The sequence below is a fragment of the Pecten maximus genome, chromosome 5 (assembly GCF_902652985.1).
Source record: "Pecten maximus chromosome 5, xPecMax1.1, whole genome shotgun sequence".
NCBI classification, from domain to species: domain Eukaryota; kingdom Metazoa; phylum Mollusca; class Bivalvia; order Pectinida; family Pectinidae; genus Pecten; species Pecten maximus.
In genome coordinates this window covers 42,168,229-42,192,144 of record NC_047019.1, presented here as the reverse complement: position 1 = coordinate 42,192,144, position 23,916 = coordinate 42,168,229, and the positions used below count along the sequence as shown (strand labels likewise).

At 37.5% G+C, this 23,916-nt stretch overlaps 1 protein-coding gene across 4 annotated transcripts in view; it reads right to left on the bottom strand.

The window, feature by feature from the left end:
* Positions 1 to 23,916, bottom strand: part of LOC117328079 (serine/threonine-protein kinase LATS2-like) — a 64,631-nt gene that overhangs the window by 29,217 nt on the left and 11,498 nt on the right. The window contains exon 1 of one of the 4 annotated variants that reach the window (XM_033885423.1): positions 21,322 to 21,508. The exons of the other annotated variants lie outside the window; for them this stretch is intronic. Within the exon in view, the coding sequence (XP_033741314.1) occupies positions 21,322 to 21,381 (60 nt within the window). The 5' untranslated portion in view covers positions 21,382 to 21,508. Of the gene's footprint in view, positions 1 to 21,321; positions 21,509 to 23,916 lie in introns of those variants that run through there. 4 annotated transcript variants of the gene reach the window in all.

Genomic DNA, 23,916 nt, shown 5'->3' with positions numbered 1-23,916 from the left:
AAATAACCCCATAACAACCCAGTATGTCAGTATAAATAACCCCATAACAACCCAGTATGTCAGTATAAATCACCCCATAACAACCCAGTATGTCAGTATAAATAACCCCATAACAACCCAGTATGTCAGTATAAATAACCCCATAACAACCCAGTATGTCAGTATAAATAACCCCATAACAACCCAGTATGTCATTAAAAATAACCCCATAACAACCCAGTATGTCAGTATAAATAACCCGATAACAACCCAGTATGTCGGTATAAATAACCCGATAACAATCCAGTATGTCAGTATAAATAACCCGATAACAACCCAGTATGTCAGTATAAATAACCCGATAACAACCCAGTATGTCAGTATAAATAACCCCATAACAACCCAGTATATCAGTATAAATAACCCCATAACAACCCAGTATGTCAGTATAAATAACCCGATAACAACCCAGTATGTCAGTATAAATAACCCCATAACAACCCAGTATGTCAGTATAAATAACCCCATAACAACCCAGTATGTCAGTATAAATAACCCCATAACAACCCAGTATGTCAGTATAAATAACCCCATAACAACCCAGTATGTCAGTATAAATAACCCCATAACAACCCAGTATGTCAGTATAAATAACCCCATAACAACCCAGTATGTCAGTATAAATAACCCCATAACAACCCAGTATGTCAGTATAAATAACCCCATAACAACCCAGTATGTCAGTATAAATCACCCCATAACAACCCAGTATGTCAGTATAAATAACCCCATAACAACCCAGTATGTCAGTATAAATAACCCCATAACAACCCAGTATGTCAGTATAAATAACCCCATAACAACCCAGTATGTCAGTATAAATAATCCCATAACAACCCAGTATGTCAGTATAAATCTGACTGAAAGCCTGTAGTCCCAAAGCCTGCAGACCTGCCAGTATAGTCTTCAAAAGAGATTCCCATAGAAATCACACAAACAGTCATACATGTGTGAAAGAACAAGGAAAAACAAATTCCTGGTGAGTGCCCCGACAAGAATCGAGCCCAGTCTCCGGTGTGGTGACAAGAATCGAGCCCAGTCTCCGGTGTGGTGACAAGAATCGAGCCCAGTCTCTGGTGTGGTAAGCCACAGCTCTACCATCTGAACCAAACAAGTATATGCTCCATCAGGTGAGTGACAGACTGAGTTTAACACCATATACAAGTCACACCTACCCGCTCCATCAGCTGAGTGACAGAGACTGAGTTTAACACCATATACAAGTCACACCTACCCGCTCCATCAGCTGAGTGACAGAGACTGAGTTTAACACCATATACAAGTCACACCTACCCGCTCCATCAGCTGAGTGTCAGAGACTGAGTTTAACACCGTATACAAGTCACACCTACCCGCTCCATCAGCTGAGTGACAGAGACTGAGTTTAACACCGTATACAAGTCACACCTACCCGCTCCATCAGCTGAGTGACAGAGACTGAGTTTAACACCATATACAAGTCACACCTACCCGCTCCATCAGCTGAGTGTCAGAGACTGAGTTTAACACCATATACAAGTCACACCTACCCGCTCCATCAGCTGAGTGACAGAGACTGAGTTTAACACCATATACAAGTCACACCTACCCGCTCCATCAGCTGAGTGTCAGAGACTGAGTTTAACACCATATACAAGTCACACCTACCCGCTCCATCAGCTGAGTGACAGAGACTGAGTTTAACACCATATACAAGTCACACCTACCCTCTCCATCAGCTGAGTGACAGAGACTGAGTTTAACACCGTATACAAGTCACACCTACCCGCTCCATCAGCTGAGTGACAGAGACTGAGTTTAACACCATATACAAGTCACACCTAACCGCTCCATCAGCTGAGTGACAGAGACTGAGTTTAACACCATATACAAACCACTACAACCCGTTCTTTTTATACATGTAATTTGTTGGGCATAATATAAGCCCTGTTTTTGACAATTATTCTGAAATATGCTTTTATCATAAGAATTTTTTTTCAGTTTAATTGAGGAAAAGAAAACATTGTTAGAAAAAATTTAAAGAAGTCTTCCTTTTCATTTTATTAGCAGTAATGTATATTTGGCGGCCTGGGTGAAAAAGACAAGGAGAGAAAAAGAAAACAATGTTCGAAAACATTAATAGAAGTCTTCCTTTTCATTTTATAAGCAGTACAAGTGGCCTCGGTGAAAATTGGGTGAACACTGACCGTTCGGTGATTCACAATACCCCATACCAAAAAAAGGTACAAAAAAGTTATACTTTTTTAGGTACAAAAAAGTTATAACTTTTGATGCTAGATTGGAACCATGTTTAAACAGCGGTTCCAATCTAGTACTAAAAAGTTATAACTTTTGATAACTTTTCTGTACCTAAAAAAAGTTATAACTTTTATTAGGTACAAAAAAGGTATAAAAAAGGTACAAAAAAGGTATAAAAAAGTTACATTTCACACAAAAATAGGTATAATTTAGGTACTAAAAAGTTAAAAAAAAGTTATAACTTTTTCTAGGTACTAAAAAGGTACAGAAAAGGTATGAAAAAGGTACAAAAAAGTTATAACTTTTTCTAGGTACTAAAAAGGTACAGAAAAGGTATGAAAAAGGTACAAAAAAGTTATAACTTTTTCTAGGTACTAAAAAGTTAAAAAAAAGTTATAACTTTTTCTAGGTACTAAAAAGTTACAAAAAAGGTACTAAAAAGGTACAGAAAAGGTATAAAAAAGGTACAAAAAAGTTATAACTTTTTCTAGGTACTAAAAAGTTAAAAAAAAGTTATAACTTTTTTTAGGTACTATAAAGGTATGAAAAAGGTACAAAAAAGTTATAACTTTTTCTAGGTACTAAAAAGTTACAAAAAAGGTATGGAAAAAGGTACTGAAAAGGTACAAAAAAGGTATAGAAAAGTTATACCTGAAATTTTCTAAGTCTAGAAAGGTACAAAAAAGTTACATCTAAAATTGTCTAAGTCCAAAAAAGTTATCAAAAGTTACATTCATTAATTCTAAGTTTTCAAAAAGGTACAAAAAAGTTATAACTTTTTTGTACCTTTTGAAAAAGGTACAGAAAAGGTACTAAAAAGGTACTAAAAAGTTATAACTTTTTATACCTTTTTTTGGTATGGGACAGTACTAAATATCCATTCTTAAAATATTTTCACAAGTTTAAAGAGGCCCGCTGGCCACCAATGATTCCATTATAAAAGTTTGTGTACCACGTTTACAGTACAGTGATATGTGAGCCATGTAACTATCGGTGGCATCACGCCAACTGTCGGTAAAACATTTCCAATATTACACTAAGATCTGTAAAAGCCTAGATCTCTCAACTATTCAACACTACCAAACACAGCCCACTGGAGCAAGGTCAGCAATTCACTTCAATTGGCTCAAAATAAAATGTACACCATTGAGAAAGTTTTCTTTATGAGTTGTGTATAAGGAAGATGTGTGTTGGTTTTACTGACGCAGATCAATAGCTATTATTGTACCATGGTTCAGATACACCTTCTTATTTAGACATATCAGACATTATACTGAACACAACTAAAACCTGTAACTACAGATACACCTCCTTACTTAGACATATCAGACATTATACTGAACACAACTAAAACCTGTAACTACAGATACACCTCCTTACTTAGACATATCAGACATTATACTGAACACAACTAAAACCTGTAACTACAGATACACCTCCTTACTTAGACATACTGAACACAACTAAAACCTGTAACTACAGATACACCTTCTTACTTAGACATATCAGACATTATACTGAACACAACTAAAACCTGTAACTACAGATACACCTCCTTACTTAGACATATCAGACATTATACTGAACACAACTAAAACCTGTAACTACAGATACACCTCCTTACTTAGACATATCAGACATCATACTGAACACAACTAAAACCTGTAACTACAGATACACCTCCTTACTTAGACATATCAGACATCATACTGAACACAACTAAAACCTGTAACTACAGATACACCTCCTTACTTAGACATATCAGACATTATACTGAACACAACTAAAACCTGTAACTACAGATACACCTCCTTACTTAGACATACTGAACACAACTAAAACCTGTAACTACAGATACACCTTCTTACTTAGACATAGCAGACATTATACTGAACACAACTAAAACCTGTAACTACAGATACACCTCCTTACTTAGACATATCAGACATTATACTGAACACAACTAAAACCTGTAACTACAGATACACCTCCTTACTTAGACATATCAGACATTATACTGAACACAACTAAAACCTGTAACTACAGATACACCTTCTTACTTAGACATATCAGACATTATACTGAACACAACTAAAACCTGTAACTACAGATACACCTCCTTACTTAGACATATCAGACATTATACTGAACACAACTAAAACCTGTAACTACAGATACACCTCCTTACTTAGACATATCAGACATTATACTGAACACAACTAAAACCTGTAACTACAGATACACCTTCTTACTTAGACATATCAGACATTATACTGAACACAACTAAAACCTGTAACTACAGATACACCTCCTTACTTAGACATATCAGACATTATACTGAACACAACTAAAACCTGTAACTACAGATACACCTCCTTACTTAGACATATCAGACATTATACTGAACACCACTACAGAACTGGTAACTACTAGATCACCATACAAACTTACCCTTAGACACAGTATTATACACTATACTGTAAATTCACAACTAACACTGTACACAGGTATATCACCCTTACAGAACAGATATATCACAACTAACCTGTAACACAGTATTACACCTCTATACTGTAACAGTAATCAAACATAACTGAACACAGTAAACACAACATACACTTCGTATTAACTAACATTAACGAAACACAACTAACACTGTACACAGATACACTCCTGTACTAGAATATCAACATATACATGAACACAACTAACCTACTACAGATACACCCTTACTAGAATATCCAACTATACTGAAACACAAAACCTGTAACAGATACACTCTTACCTTAGAATATCAGACATATCTGAACACAACTAACCTGTACACATAACCAAGACTATCAGACATATACTGACACACTAACTGTAACTATTAAATTACACATAACTATACACTATACACAGGTATATATCACACCTATACATAGGTATATATATCACAACTATACACTGTACACAGGTATATATCACAACTATACACTGTACACAGGTATATATCACAACTATACACTGTACACAGGTATATATCACACCTATACACTGTACACAGGTATATATCACAACTATACACTGTACACAGGTATATATCACAACTATACACTGTACACAGGTATATATCACAACTATACACTGTACACAGGTATATATCACAACTATACACTGTACACAGGTATATATCACAACTATACACAGGTATATATCACAACTATACACTGTACACAGGTATATATCACAACTATACACTGTACACAGATATATATCACAACTATACACTGTACACAGGTATATATCACAACTATACACTGTACACAGGTATATATCACACCTATACACTGTACACAGGTATATATATCACAACTATACACTGTACACAGGTATATATCACAACTATACACTGTACACAGGTATATTTCACAACTATACACTACTGTACATCACAAGTACACACTGAACACAACTATATAACACGATTCCTGTCCAGCACAAAGAGGGGTTTGATGAGTAGTGCTGTAGTGTTCCCTGATCTAGACAGACTCAAATACCTGGAATGTTTGTGGTAGTGTTATAGACATGCCTATATCCTATACAGGTATTGTAGCCACATAGACAGTAATTAAAATGGCTGAGAACATATAACACTTATCCTAGATCTTGTACAATATTTGTCTGCAAGAATATCTCTGCAGCTTATCAGCAATATTCATAAAAGGAGTGTCTACAACTGCCCCAATTTACCCACATGCTGGTTGCATATGTATGCAGTACCATGTAGATTTCAAAACCATTATCTATTACATAAGGCCTTCTAACTTAACACTACTGAAGAAATCAAAGCACCTGCTAACATTCAGTTGTATATTGAAGTTTGATTCACCTAGGTGTGTCATTTGTACCCCAAAATTCACTCTTTCTGAAAACTGAATCTACAAGGTCAGCATTATATCTCTCTATAGTCCACAAGGTCAGCATTATATCTCTCTATAGTCCACAAGGTCAGCATTATTTCTCTCTCTATAGTCCACAAGGTCAGCATTATACATCTCTCTATAGTCCACAAGGTCAGCATTATATCTCTCTATAGTCCACAAGGTCAGCATTATATCTCTCTCTATAGTCCACAAGGTCAGCATTATATCTCTCTCTATAGTCCACAAGGTCAGCATTATACATCTCTCTATAGTCCACAAGGTCAGCATTATATCTCTCTATAGTCCACAAGGTCAGCATTATATCTCTCTCTATAGTCCACAAGGTCAGCATTATACCTCTCTCTATAGTCCACAAGGTCAGCATTATATCTCTCTATAGTCCACAAGGTCAGCATTATATCTCTCTATAGTCCACAAGGTCAGCATTATATCTTTATAGTCCACAAGGTCAGCATTATACCTTTCTCTATAGTCCACAAGGTCAGCATTATATATCTCTCTATAGTCCACAAGGTCAGCATTATATATCTCTCTATAGTCCACAAGGTCAGCATTATATCTCTCTATAGTCCAAAAGGTCAGCATTATATCTCTCTATAGTCCAAAAGGTCAGCATTATATCTCTCTATAGTCCACAAGGTCAGCATTATATATCTCTCTATAGTCCACAAGGTCAGCATTATATCTCTCTATAGTCCACAAGGTCAGCATTATACCTCTCTCTATAGTCCACAAGGTCAGCATTATATATCTCTCTATAGTCCACAAGGTCAGCATTATATCTCTATAGTCCACAAGGTCAGCATTATATCTCTATAGTCCACAAGGTCAGCATTATATCTCTCTCTATAGTCCACAAGGTCAGCATTATACCTCTCTATAGTCCACAAGGTCAGCATTATATCTCTCTCTATAGTCCAAAAGGTCAGCATTATATCTCTCTATAGTCCACAAGGTCAGCATCATATCTCTCTCTATAGTCCACAAGGTCAGCATTATATATCTCTCTATAGTCCACAAGGTCAGCATTATATATCTCTCTATAGTCCACAAGGTCAGCATTATATCTCTCTATAGTCCACAAGGTCAGCATTATATCTCTCTCTATAGTCCACAAGGTCAGCATTATATCTCTCTATAGTCCACAAGGTCAGCATTATATCTCTCTATAGTCCACAAGGTCAGCATTATATCTCTCTCTATAGTCCACAAGGTCAGCATTATATCTCTCTCTATAGTCCACAAGGTCAGCATTATATCTCTATAGTCCACAAGGTCAGCATTATATCTCTCTCTATAGTCCACAAGGTCAGCATTATATCTCTCTATAGCCCACAAGGTCAGCATTTTATCTCTCTCTATAGTCCACAAAGTCAGCATTATATCTCTCTATAGTCCACAAGGTCAGCATTATACCTCTCTATAGTCCACAAGGTCAGCATTATATCTCTCTCTATAGTCCACAAGGTCAGCATTATATCTCTATAGTCCACAAGGTCAGCATTATATCTCTCTATAGTCCACAAGGTCAGCATTATACCTCTCTCTATAGTCCACAAGGTCAGCATTATATCTCTCTATAGTCCACAAGGTCAGCATTATATCTCTCTATAGTCCACAAGGTCAGCATTATATCTCTCTATAGTCCACAAGGTCAGAATTATATCTGTATAGTCCACAAGGTCAGCATTATATCTCTCTCTATAGTCCACAAGGTCAGCATTATATCTCTCTATAGTCCACAAGGTCAGCATTATATCTCTCTCTATAGTCCACATGGTCAGCATTATATCTCTATAGTCCACAAGGTCAGCATTATATCTCTCTATAGTCCACAAGGTCAGCATTATATCTCTATAGTCCACAAGGTCAGCATTATATCTCTATAGTCCACAAGGTCAGCATTATACCTCTCTCTATAGTCCACAAGGTCAGCATTATATCTCTATAGTCCACAAGGTCAGCATTATATCTCTCTATAGTCCAAAAGGTCAGCATTATATCTCTCTATAGTCCACAAGGTCAGCATTATATATCTCTCTATAGTCCAAAAGGTCAGCATTATATCTCTCTATAGTCCACAAGGTCAGCATTATATCTCTCTCTATAGTCCACAAGGTCAGCATTATACCTCTCTCTATAGTCCACAAGGTCAGCATTATATCTCTCTCTATAGTCCACAAGGTCAGCATTATATCTCTCTCTATAGTCCACAAGGTCAGCATTATATCTCTCTCTATAGTCCACAAGGTCAGCATTATATCTCTATAGTCCACAAGGTCAGCATTATACCTCTCTCTATAGTCCAAAAGGTCAGCATTATATCTCTCTATAGTCCACAAGGTCAGCATTATATCTCTCTATAGTCCACAAGGTCAGCATTATATCTCTCTCTATAGTCCACAAGGTCAGCATTATACCTTTCTCTATAGTCCACAAGGTCAGCATTATATCTCTCTATAGTCCACAAGGTCAGTATTATATCTCTCTCTATAGTCCACAAGGTCAGCATTATATCTCTCTCTATAGTCCACAAGGTCAGCATTATACCTCTCTATAGTCCACAAGGTCAGCATTATATCTCTCTCTATAGTCCACAAGGTCAGCATTATATCTCTCTCTATAGTCCACAAGGTCAGCATTATATCTCTCTCTATAGTCCACAAGGTCAGCATTATATCTCTCTCTATAGTCCACAAGGTCAGCATTATATCTCTCTCTATAGTCCACAAGGTCAGCATTATATCTCTCTCTATAGTCCACAAGGTCAGCATTATATCTCTCTATAGTCCACAAGGTCAGCATTATATCTCTCTCTATAGTCCACAAGGTCAGCATTATACCTCTCTCTATAGTCCACAAGGTCAGCATTATATCTCTCTCTATAGTCCACAAGGTCAGCATTTTATCTCTCTCTATAGTCCACAAGGTCAGCATTATATCTCTCTCTATAGTCCACAAGGTCAGCATTATATCTCTCTATAGTCCACAAGGTCAGCATTATATCTCTATAGTCCACAAGGTCAGCATTATATCTCTCTCTATAGTCCACAAGGTCAGCATTATACCTCTCTATAGTCCACAAGGTCAGCATTATATCTCTCTCTATAGTCCACAAGGTCAGCATTATATCTCTATAGTCCACAAGGTCAGCATTATATCTCTCTATAGTCCACAAGGTCAGCATTATATCTCTCTATAGTCCACAAGGTCAGCATTATATCTCTCTCTATAGTCCACAAGGTCAGCATTATATCTCTCTCTATAGTCCACAAGGTCAGCATTATATCTCTCTATAGTCCACAAGGTCAGCATTATATCTCTCTATAGTCCACAAGGTCAGCATTATATCTCTCTCTATAGTCCACAAGGTCAGCATTATATCTCTCTCTATAGTCCACAAGGTCAGCATTATATCTCTCTATAGTCCACAAGGTCAGCATTATATCTCTCTCTATAGTCCACAAGGTCAGCATTATATCTCTCTATAGTCCAAAAGGTCAGCATTATATCTCTCTATAGTCCACAAGGTCAGCATTATATCTCTCTATAGTCCACAAGGTCAGCATTATACCTCTCTCTATAGTCCACAAGGTCAGCATTATATCTCTCTCTATAGTCCACAAGGTCAGCATTATATCTCTCTCTATTGTCCATAAAGGTCAGCATTATATCTCTCTCTATAGTCCACAAGGTCAGCATTATATCTCTCTCTATAGTCCACAAGGTCAGCATTATATCTCTCTCTATTGTCCATAAAGGTCAGCATTATATCTCTCTCTATAGTCCACAAGGTCAGCATTATACCTCTCTCTATAGTCCACAAGGTCAGCATTATATCTCTCTCTATAGTCCACAAGGTCAGCATTATATCTCTCTATAGTCCACAAGGTCAGCATTTTATCTCTCTCTATAGTCCACAAAGTCAGCATTATACCTCTCTCTATAGTCCACAAGGTCAGCATTATATCTCTCTCTATAGTCCACAAGGTCAGCATTATATCTCTCTCTATTGTCCATAAAGGTCAGCATTATATCTCTCTATAGTCCACAAGGTCAGCATTATATCTCTCTCTATAGTCCACAAGGTCAGCATTATACCTCTCTCTATAGTCCACAAGGTCAGCATTATATCTCTCTGTAGTCCACAAGGTCAGCATTATATCTCTCTATAGTCCACAAGGTCAGCATTATATCTCTCTATAGTCCACAAGGTCAGCATTATATCTCTCTATAGTCCACAAGGTCAGCATTATATCTCTCTATAGTCCACAAGGTCAGCATTATATCTCTCTCTATAGTCCACAAGGTCAGCATTATATCTCTCTCTATAGTCCACAAGGTCAGCATTATATCTCTCTATAGTCCACAAGGTCAGCATTATATCTCTCTCTATAGTCCACAAGGTCAGCATTATATCTCTCTATAGTCCACAAGGTCAGCATTATATCTCTCTATAGTCCACAAGGTCAGCATTATATCTCTCTCTATAGTCCACAAGGTCAGCATTATACATCTCTCTATAGTCCACAAAGTCAGCATTATATCTCTCTCTATAGTCCACAAGGTCAGCATTATATCTCTCTCTATAGTCCACAAGGTCAGCATTATATCTCTCTCTATAGTCCACAAGGTCAGCATTATATCTCTCTATAGTCCACAAGGTCAGCATTATATCTCTCTATAGTCCACAAGGTCAGCATTATATCTCTCTCTATAGTCCACAAGGTCAGCATTATATCTCTCTCTATAGTCCACAAGGTCAGCATTATATCTCTCTCTATAGTCCACAAGGTCAGCATTATATCTCTCTCTAATGTCCATAAAGGTCACTTTGGAGCAAGTTCTCATAACACAGGTCCACATTTCTACACCCATCACAGGACGAAGTAATCATATTACATAATAATCATTATAATCATGACAACATCTCTACACCCATCACAGGATGAAGTAATCATATTACATAATAATCATTCTAATCATGACAACATCTCTACACCCATCATAAGTACTCATTACAACATGCTGACTCCACCCGAGACACTGGAATGTAGGTTTGATGGATTGCATTCAGTCAGGTATTCACAGGTAATACACAGTTTGACCACAGGTGAGAAAATAACACCTGGTGTCACAGTTACAGTCCTGTGGTTTGATAGTCTAGTTTGCCGTGTCACCTTATTATAACGAGTTGTGGGTCAAGTTTCCGTCAGTAATAATGCTCCTGTGGAAATCCTTGTCTGTAAACAAGTGTTGGTAGAATACTGACACTACCATGACAGGTGAGATGCTAATTCAAGCCCTAGCAACATCTTTATCAGAGGCACATGTGAGATGTACAGGTAGTGTTTGTTTATTCAGTCCACAATCCTCACACCGCAACACTACATATTTTTATAGTTCGAAAATATCCTGTTTCAGAAATAATGTGGCTCTATAACCTACCAAGCTCCCCACATACCATCCCTGCTGAATTTCATATTTATATAATCTACTATGCCTCCAGACAATCTCACGGCCTGCCCCTCCTATCTATATAAATTACCACACTCCCCACACACAATCTCACGGCCTGCCCCTCCTATCAATATAAATTACCCCACTCCCCACACACAATCTCACCTGCCCCTCCTATCTATATAAATTACCACACTCCCCACACACAATCTCACGGCCTGCCCCTCCTATCTATATAAATTACCACACTCCCCACACACAATCTCACCTGCCCCTCCTATCTATATAAATTACAACACTCCCCACACACAATCTCACCTGCCCTCCTATCTATACAAATTACCCCACTCCCCACACACAATCTCACCTGCCCCTCCTATCTATATAAATTACCCCACTCCCCACACACAATCTCACCTGTCCCTCCTATCTATATAAATAACCCCACTCCCCACACACAATCTCACCTGCCCCTCCTATCTATATAAATTACCACACTCCCCACACACAATCTCACCTGCCCTCCTATCTTTATAAATTACCACACTCCCCACACACAATCTCACCTGCCCTCCTATCTATACAAATTACCACACTCCCCACACACAATCTCACCTGCCCTCCTATCTATATAAATTACCCCACTCCCCACACACAATATCAGCTGCCCCTCCTATCTATATAAATTACCCCACTCCCCACACACAATCTCACCTGCCCCTCCTATCTATATAAATTACCCCACTCCCCACACACAATATCAGCTGCCCCTCCTATCTATATAAATTACCCCACTCCCCACACACAATCTCACCTGCCCTCCTATCTATATGAATTACTCCACTCCCCACACACAATCTCACCTGCCCCTCCTATCTATATAAATTACCCCACTCCCCACACACAATCTCAACTGCCCCTCCTATCTATATAAATTACCACACTCCCCACACACAATCTCACCTGCCCCTCCTATCTATATAAATTACCCCACTCCCCACACACAATATCAGCTGCCCCTCCTATCTATATAAATTACCCCACTCCCCACACACAATCTCACCTGCCCTCCTATCTATATAAATTAACACACTCCCCACACACAATCTCACCTGCCCCTCCTATCTATATAAATTACCCCACTCCCCGGGCCCACACACAATCTCACCAGCCCTCCTATCTATATAAATTACCATACTCCCCACACACAATATCAGCTGCCGTCCTGCTAACATAACTACCCGCCTTAATCTTTGACTTCCATTTTTTAAATTCATTTTTCAAGACCCAGTTGGAACACATTTAAACTAATCACTACTTTTTTTTGTCTATACACAAAATCAAATCTGGAAAACAATTCCCAGAATTCCATGCTGAGTCTGAGCTGTATGTTCTATAGCTGATACAAATATTTGATTCATGATCATTTCAAAGCATAGACACACTTTTTTCCAAAAAGGAATATGATAAATATATTAATACATTATTATGAATTTTGTAGTAACACTATGTGGTATGTCGGTCCATGTCTATTTTTAGGACTGGAGCCAACACATTAGTTCTGTAAGGGATTTATGATGTATCGTAAGTATAAAATATGTGCTCTAGACATATAAACATAGTAAAATAATTATACCTAGCAATAAAGGGCAACCTCAGAAATAAATAATTTATTCCAGATATAAACTGTCTCCAACAAAATTAAGAAAGGCCATCCCATGATTGGTACCAATAATCAAAACCTGTAATATAATGTGATTATAATATTAGACTAATTTCTTATTTTCACTTTCATCCCTAGTACTTGTTAAAAACCTTATCAGTTTTAAAATGCACTTATTAATTTATAAGGCTCCATCTTGTAATTAGAAGTTCTTGAAATTTTCGGATGTGAATTTTTATACATGTAGATAATTTGGAAATTTTACAACATCTACCTGGTACACAATTTCTTGCTAATATGTCTGTATACTATATCTAATTAATGTAAAGATATAAATTATACAATTACATCTGTCTAAATCAATTTCTTTAAACCTTTCCCATATAAACACCTTTCCTAAACAGATCCTGTATGTTTAATATGGATGTATGATACACTATACACAGTAGCTATCAATGTGTATCGTCAATATTTAGTAATAATATGTCAATATCTTCAATACCGAGGTAAGTACATAATTATGTATGTGTAGCTTGAAGAACTTACACTGATGATCTGACCACTGGCCTTCCTGATACTCAGGCCAGATCTACCTCTACAATGCTTCCTCCTTGACCGAGTCAACACTGGCCAAGGTTTTTGTCCCGACCATCTGCTGTTGGACAAGCTAGCCAAATCTTTTTGATACATTCTTAAAGCAATTCTCTCCAACTACGTCAACACTAACATCTGTTTCTGGGCCTCAATTCCATGTTTCCATAACAACTATTCAGGAATTCCGTTCACTGAACCTTACTAGTGATGTTGTTATCCGAAATAATCCCCATATATATCTCCTGTCAATGTATGACAGTATAAAGATGCAGTTCACACAGTTAATCCATTTGTAAAACAAATTCTTTGTAACACATGTTTCCATCTAAAATATATTTCCTACATAAACACACTAGTTTATCTCTGATTTTATCTACAACTAAATATTTCGTCCTCTGAATTCATCAGGTGTGTTTCTGTCATAAATCCAGGCATCACATCCCTGCTTCCAGTCAATATCAGAAATGTGTCTTCTTTGTAAAATAAATCCCAATGTACCTTGAATATTCCTGAAAAAGCTTCTCTGAGACACAAGCCTCCCAGGTATACTGGACCTACCTGGCTGTACTGTGTTACAATAATAAAAATTCCTCCACAAATATTTCCGAGTTAGAGAACTCCTACGTACCCAGCATTCCACAAGTAGTGGAATGTCCGATCAGATACCACAGTACGAGTATAAACCAAGGTTTGTGAATAAAGATAACCAACAGTTACAAAATCATTATCCACCCAGCTCCCTTTCTTCCTAGCAGTGTTAACATTTCCTCCCTGTGATCAGGGTGCACTACAATACACAATCATGCTCAGTATTTGAGAAACAGCATCAGGTTGTATGCCCATATACATTCCTCAATGTCTGGGGCTAAAGTCTCTAGACTGCCACACCTACCTTATCTGACTAATCATCTGATAAGGTAGACCTAATTAAAACTTTACCTGGTATATACGTAGACCTAATTAAAACTTTACCTGGTATATACGTAGACCTAATTAAAACTGTTTACCTGGTACATATACGTAGACCTAATTAAAACTGTTTACCTGGTATATATATGTAGACCTAATTAAAACTGTTTACCTGGTATATATATGTAGACCTAATTAAAACTGTTTACCTGGTATATACGTAGACCTAATTAAAACTGTTTACCTGGTATATATATGTAGACCTAATTAAAACTGTTTACCTGGTATATATATGTAGACCTAATTAAAACTTTACCTGGTATATATGTATACCTAATTAAAACTTTACCTGGTATATATATGTAGACCTAATTAAAACTGTTGGACAGATGAAGGACTATATAAATCCCTGTACAGATGTATGTTTCTTCAGAATCTAGTAAGTAATAACGACCCCCCAAACTACTTCATAACCAAGTAATCACAATGTGGACAAATGGTGGCAGTATAACAAGATTTCAGCCTCAATATGACACTCTGTTGGGACAAATGGTGGCAGTATAACAAGATTTTAGCCTCAATATGACACCATGTTGGACAAATGGTGGCAGTATAACAAGATTTGAGCCTCAATATGACACTAAGTTGGACAAATGGTGGCAGTATAACAAGATTTCAGCCTCAATATGACACTGAGTTGGACAAATGGTGGCAGTATAACAAGATTTTAGCCTCAATATGACACTAAGTTGGACAAATGGTGGCAGTATAACAAGATTTCAGCCTCAATATGACACTGAGTTGGACAAATGGTGGCAGTATAACAAGATTTCAGCCTCATTATGACACTGAGTTGGACAAATAGTGGCAGTATAACAAGATTTCAGCCTCATTATGACACTAAGTTGGACAAATGGTGGCAGTATAACAAGATTTCAGCCTCATTATGACACTAAGTTGGACAAATGGTGGCAGTATAACACATCTGCACTTCATCAACTACCAATGATGGCATTTTAATTTCTATCATTGTAATTGGTAGCACAGTGTAACAATATTTAAATATATACACCAATAATTTAGGAAAGGGCCATCAAAATGCTTTACCTTGATAGTAAAATTATGCTGTGTCACGATTGATGGGGAGAACACACTTAGACTTAGTGTTAGTCACACTTCATCCAATAAATATTGTAGTTCTGCCTTTTAACATCATATACCCATAAATCACAAACCATAAATAGACATTCATATACATACCATTGACACAGTACATCTATAGACTCCATATAACTTTAAATTAAAGTCTGTAGGGAAAAAATTCTTCACATTTTTTTACAAATGAAGATGGATTTCTACAGATAAAGTTTGGGGTAGATGATCTAGCAACTGAGATTTGTTTCTCTGTTAACATGTACCATATGTCTTGTGGCCAGCATATGAAAGCAAACATCCTAAAGTGGTTTTAAAAGTTGTTTTTTTATCATACACACAGAGTGATTTACACATTTGCATTATAGAATAAAAGTATAATTGATAAATTACTTAAAATTCTAAAGCTGTATATGCTAATTTGAGAACAATGTCTTATGTACAATGATATTTACTAATGAGTTGATAATGAAGCTTCTTTGGTAATTACATTCCTGATATAGCTTTAAAGGCATTGTACAATGGGACATCAATTGTGGGAGACTGGCTGCCAGCACTCTGGTAATGAGACGTGCATGGAATTCCTAGGTAATTCCTCGGGATGCTAAGGAGTATCACAATGTCTTAATACACCATCTTCATCACAAGTGTAAACAACACTTCCATTAAGTTGTCATGGCGACATCTAATAATTGATCAACATCACAAAAACTTAAAAGCATTTGTACACAGCCCTGACCTCTCATACAAGAGCAGATGTGACCCTATACATATGGAAATGATTTACGTTTTAGATATATCATATATATATTCTCTCCCTATATATGTTTTCTTCAAAAAATTCTTTCTAGACAAGATAAATGATTGCAGCGAATTTTTCAGGAAGCCCATCATAAGTACATGCTTCTTCAAGACAACTTGATTGACGCTAAATGTGACATGTTCATTTTGATAAACATGCTGCATACATATTTCGGTAACAACCTCAGAAACATTCCTCTACAATATGGTGATTTGGTAAGTTTACCAGGAACAGTATGGTGATTTGGTAAGTCCCAGGAACAGTATGGTGATTTGGTAAGTCCTAGGAACAGTATGGTGATTTGGTAAGTTTACCAGGAACAGTATGGTGATTTGGTAAGTTTACCAGGAACAGTATGGTGATTTGGTAAGTTTACCAGGAACAGTATGGTGATTTGGTAAGTCCTAGGAACAGTTTGGTGATTTGGTAAGTCCTAGGAACAGTATGGTGATTTGGTAAGTTTACCAGGAACAGTTTGGTGAGTTTACCAGGAACAGTATGGTGATTTGGTAAGTCCCAGGAACAGTTTGGTGATTTGGTAAGTTTACCAGGAACAGTATGGTGATTTGGTAAGTCCTAGGAACAGTATGGTGATTTGGTAATTTTACCATGGAACAGTTTGGTGATTTGGTAAGTTTACCAGGAACAGTTTGGTGATTTGGTAAGTTTACCAGGAACAGTATGGTGATTTGGTAAGTTTACCAGGTTTACCAGGAACAGTATGGTGATTTGGTAAGTTTACCAGGAACAGTATGGTGATTTGGTAAGTTTACCAGGAACAGTATGGTGATTTGGTAAGTCCCAGGAACAGTATGGTGATTTGGTAAGTCCCAGGAACAGTATGGTGATTTGGTAAGTTTACCAGGAACAGTTTGGTGAGTTTACCAGGAACAGTATGGTGATTTGGTAAGTTTACCAGGAACAGTTTGGTGAGTTTACCAGGAACAGTATGGTGATTTGGTAAGTCCCAGGAACAGTATGGTGATTTGGTAAGTTTACCAGGAACAGTATGGTGATTTGGTAAGTTTACCAGGAACAGTATGGTGATTTGGTAAGTTACCAGGAACAGTATGGTGATTTGGTAAGTTTACCAGGAACAGTATGGTGATTTGGTAAGTTTACCAGGAACAGTATGGTGATTTGGTAAGTTTACCAGGAACAGTTTGGTGATTTGGTAAGTTTACCAGGAACAGTATGGTGATTTGGTAAGTTTACCAGGAACAGTATGGTGATTTGGTAAGTTTACCAGGAACAGTATGGTGATTTTGTAAGTCCTAGGAACAGTTTGGTGATTTGGTAAGTCCTAGGAACAGTATGGTGATTTGGTAAGTTTACCAGGAACAGTATGGTGATTTGGTAAGTCCCAGGAACAGTATGGTGATTTGGTAAGTTTACCAGGAACAGTTTGGTGATTTGGTAAGTTTACCAGGAACAGTATGGTGATTTGGTAAGTTTACCAGGAACATTATGGTGATTTGGTAAGTCCTAGGAACAGTATGGTGATTTGGTAAGTCCTAGGAACAGTATGGTGATTTGGTAAGATTACCAGGAACAGTATGGTGATTTGGTAAGTCCTAGGAACAGTTTGGTGATTTGGTAAGTTTACCAGGAACAGTATGGTGATTTAGTAAGTTTACCAGGAACAGTATGGTGATTTGGTAAGTTTACCAGGAACAGTATGGTGATTTGGTAAGTTTACCAGGAACAGTATGGTGATTTGGTAAGTCCCAGGAACAGTATGGTGATTTGGTAAGTCCCAGGAACAGTATGGTGATTTGGTAAGTCCCAGGAACAGTATGGTGATTTGGTAAGTTTACCAGGAACAGTTTGGTGAGTTTACCAGGAACAGTATGGTGATTTGGTAAGTCCCAGGAACAGTATGGTGATTTGGTAAGTTTACCAGGAACAGTATGGTGATTTGGTAAGTTTACCAGGAACAGTATGGTGATTTGGTAAGTTTACCAGGAACAGTATGGTGATTTGGTAAGTTTACCAGGAACAGTATGGTGATTTGGTAAGTTTACCAGGAACAGTTTTGTGATTTGGTAAGTTTACCAGGAACAGTATGGTGATTTGGTAAGTCCTAGGAACAGTATGGTGATTTGGTAAGTTTACCAGGAACAGTTTGGTGAGTTTACCAGGAACAGTATGGTGATTTGGTAAGTCCCAGGAACAGTATGGTGATTTGGTAAGTTTACCAGGAACAGTATGGTGATTTGGTAAGTTTACCAGGAACAGTATGGTGATTTGGTAAGTCCTAGGAACAGTATGGTGATTTGGTAAGTCCTAGGAACAGTATGGTGATTTGGTAAGTCCTAGGAACAGTATGGTGATTTGGTAAGTTTACCAGGAACAGTATGGTGATTTGGTAAGTCCTAGGAACAGTATGGTGATTTGGTAAGATTACCAGGAACAGTATGGTGATTTGGTAAGTCCTAGGAACAGTTTGGTGATTTGGTAAGTTTACCAGGAACAGTATGGTGATTTAGTAAGTTTACCAGGAACAGTATGGTGATTTGGTAAGTTTACCAGGAACAGTATGGTGATTTGGTAAGTTTACCAGGAACAGTATGGTGATTTGGTAAGTCCCAGGAACAGTATGGTGATTTGGTAAGTCCCAGGAACAGTATGGTGATTTGGTAAGTCCCAGGAACAGTATGGTGATTTGGTAAGTTTACCAGGAACAGTTTGGTGAGTTTACCAGGAACAGTATGGTGATTTGGTAAGTCCCAGGAACAGTATGGTGATTTGGTAAGTTTACCAGGAACAGTATGGTGATTTGGTAAGTTTACCAGGAACAGTATGGTGATTTGGTAAGTTTACCAGGAACAGTTTGGTGATTTGGTAAGTTTACCAGGAACAGTATGGTGATTTGGTAAGTCCTAGGAACAGTATGGTGATTTGGTAAGTTTACCAGGAACAGTTTGGTGATTTGGTAAGTTTACCAGGAACAGTATGGTGATTTGGTAAGTCCTAGAACAGTATGGTGATTTGGTAAGTTTACCAGTAACAGTATGGTGATTTGGTAAGTTTACCAGGAACAGTATGGTGATTTGGTAAGTCCTAGGAACAGTATGGTGATTTGGTAAGTCCTAGGAACAGTATGGTGATTTGGTAAGTTTACCAGGAACAGTATGGTGATTTGGTAAGTTTACCAGGAACAGTATGGTGATTTGGTAAGTTTACCAGGAACAGTATGGTGATTTGGTAAGTTTACCAGGAACAGTATGGTGATTTGGTAAGTTTACCAGGAACAGTATGGTGAATAGGTAGTGAGCTTGACTGAGAAATCAAATTTATTAGGACCTAGTGACCTTAATGTTGATTTATCAAAGTGACCATGACCTTTGGCATTACGCTTTTGCACCTGTTCCTTATTGATGATACATTTGACAAACTAGAGACATTAGAACCCTTTGAGACGCATGGACAAATGTGCAGGATATAAAACTATTGTGGAGCAGGAATTTGTTATTTATACTATACATATACATGTACACTGCTGCACAACACAAGTAAGTCTGAACTGTTTCCTAACCCTATATACAGTGGCTGTCCCGTCCACCGCCACTACAGTGGCTGTCTACAGTGGCTGTCCTGTCCACCGCCACTACAGTGGCTGTCCCGTCCACCGCCACTACAGTGGCTGTCTGTAGTGGCTGTCCTGTCCACTGCCACTACAGTGGCTGTCTGTAGTGGCTGTCCTGTCCACTGCCACTACAGTGGCTGTCTGTAGTGGCTGTCCTGTCCACCGCCACTACATGTACAGTGGCTGTCCTGTCCACTGCCACTACAGTGGCTGTCCTGTCCACCGCCACTACAGTGGCTGTCTACAGTGGCTGTCCTGTCCACTGCCACCATATCAAACAACATTGTAACTCAACAGTTGGTCAACCTTAGCCCTCTAATGAGGCTTCCAAAGGACAACAACATCACAGTCTTAACATGACCTTGTTTGACCAAAATAAGGAGCCCATCAGGGCATTGTGTGAGTGACCTTTAACCTTATAAACCAGGAGTGGTCATTGTCATGTCAAATGTTTGTTCCCACTTCAGTGCTGTTTATTTCTTCCAGGAAGTTACAAATTTAGCAATGTAAAATTTAAAAGACATTGAATTTTTTTCTTTTTTTTTGGAAAACAACACACGCTTTAGTTAGGAGAGACAGCCTGACAGCTGTCCGATATATTCTTGTTGAATACTTTTCAAAGAGAGTGAAATCATTTAAGGGAAGTGTATTTGTACCTTCCCTAATAAAATGTATATCAATATAAATCCAGCCCATACAATATAGAGTGTGACCTTAGGGTAAACACATGTGTGGCCGTATACACATGTACACACTGTATCAGTACACACACAGAACAGGAAATTTGATGTGTGATGGCAAATACTGGTGATATCAATTGATTTTTGTGGTAGCAAGTGTTGAACTGTGAATATATATAGATAGATATTAGAGGTAATCGAACACGAATTATAATAATTGCAGGTAATGTCATCCACAGGTATCCCCGTTATATATACCAACTCACCATCTGTCTCTGACGAAGGTCCTCCATCTGTGCAGCTGTTATGAAACGTCGCTTAAACATGATCAAACTTCACAAAAAACTCACAAAAATATTAAATCCAAGTAAGGAAATAGGTCAATCCACGTCACATAAGTTTGTCAGCTACAGCATAACGATGTAAAAGTAAAAATTCAGCCATATTTTAAGGTGACACAAACTACCAGGTTGATAGTTCATATACGGCTATCAAACAACAGTATAATATACAGGTGTAGTTACGCCATCACACCTGTACACATTACAGCATGTGTAGGCTCTGACAAACTGAGAAATTTTGCAGAAATACAATTTCCAGGTAGATTTCAGCTTACACCAAAGCCTGCCAACTGTCAGGTATACACCAGCACACAAACATGGCTTCCCCTCGGCCCATCCTCGGGACAGGTGAGGTGAAATCTAATCCACAGGTATGGAGACGTGTTACGCACAGAATTGACAAGTACAATACTGGGTATACCAGCGAAGCCTTTCTCTATCTGTCCACTTGTACATTTGTCCACTTATCAAGTAGCAGACATTCAGCTTATCATAGTCTATACCTCAGGTATGTGGTGGAGCTGAGGTGTAATTGTCAACCAACACACACGTCATCATACAGTACAACCACCGATAAAAGTGACCTCACGAATCTCACAAGGACAACAATTCCATTCAATATTGCTACTTCACTATCACTCAACAAATGCACCGTTAATAGCAGGGGCATTATTCACAGAAATCTTCAAACATTCTCGCATTACAATCTTACTTCCCAATCTACCTGCTGATCGGTATATGTATACGTCTGTCGCTGTTTATACATTCTTTCCATGTCAGTTTCAACATTAAACAAGCGTTGCTCATGATCAGACGGTTGGAAAAGCTTACAATCTAGAGGTGTACGTAGCATGTATGATTTTATGGACTGTTTCATGACAAACAGTGGTATACACACACCACACATAACACTGATTTAAACATCCATTTTATAAAATTAATCTAACAATATTGCATAGAAAATCAAAAGTTCTAAATCATGTTTTAAGTTCCTAACCTCTACAATTACCTACACGTATAAGGCACATATTCAGCATTATTCTGTGTGCTTATTGACACAAGAGATTCTTATCTTCTCTGACAACACATGTATTCAAGGTGTTTAAAAAAATTATCAAGATAAAAAAACATGAGCGATGAGACGGGCCTAAAGATATTCTTGGCACATATGTGGTATACATATCATTCACCTATATATATACAGTCTTTGACATATCTGTTATGCAAATAATCCATCCAATATGAATATTCATGATATTTTGTGATAGAAATTAAATTCTATATCCTGATATTAAGGTGTATACACATGATTTTCAGTGCTTTTGAAAGTTCATTTCACATAGGTAATGAAACTGATCATGTGATTCCTGATCTGTATGTCCATACCATAAACACACACCAAAATAAAAACAAAACAAAAAAACATAAAAAAAAAACCATAAAAACATACTACCCATCAACATTTCTCTCTAAATTAATAAATTGCACTGATTCTGTTTATAGAATATGACTTTTGGAACATATTTGTTTTATCTAATGCATTAACATAACCATCAAATATGTAACCCCTCACCACCAGGGGGCACTACCAACACAGGTTCGTGAGTAATCTGGTAGGGGACAATGTTCAACAGAGACCTGTAATATCATAATTGCTTAATTTCAAGCATTTGTAAATTTGAAGAACTTTACAAACATAAATCATTCACTTTTAACAAGATGTCCTCCTTGTACAGCCAAGGACAAAAGAAATTTACCTGTATTTAAAGAAACTTGAGCATACAGGTTGCCATTTACAAACATATGCATCTATGAGTCAGAGATACATGTAGTGTAAGTAATGTTACTTGCTTCCTGGACCAGGGTATATATACACCTGTATTGAAGATGCTCCTAGTCTTACATACACTCAATAATTCATACAAATATCATAAACTCCTTTGTGCAGTCAAGTGTAGCCAGTCAGACGAATTCCAATACATTATACGCCATACCAACAAACAGCATTTAAACTACATATTCAGTACATAACACAAGTGTTATTTCCCAGGCATTCCAACTATATAATTTAAATATATATATCTCACATAGCTTCAGCTCAACCAAGGGGCACCTCAACCTTTAGAGGCCACGTCTGTAACCTGTCCCTCCCTCTGCTCCACTTCCAACCATATCAACACTACAGGACGAACCAGTCCATCAGTCAGAAACAGGGTGGGTAGACATTATCTAGGTATGCTACTATTGTAAACAACATTTCAGACTTTCATTTTGTCATAATTATGACTTTGACCTTTCTATTATGAGCTATCAGGTTTATGATGGGATATCTACCTGTCAGCTAGGTTACTGGCTCACTGATTACTGTTCTTCTTGTGGACCAATCAACATTTAGTAGCTAGTAAAATTCATCTGCATATTTTATAGGTTAATATATACAACTTGTCTCACATAAATGTACATGTACTTACATATGTAGATAACAATGAATACAAAACAAGTCCATTCTGAAGAATCTAA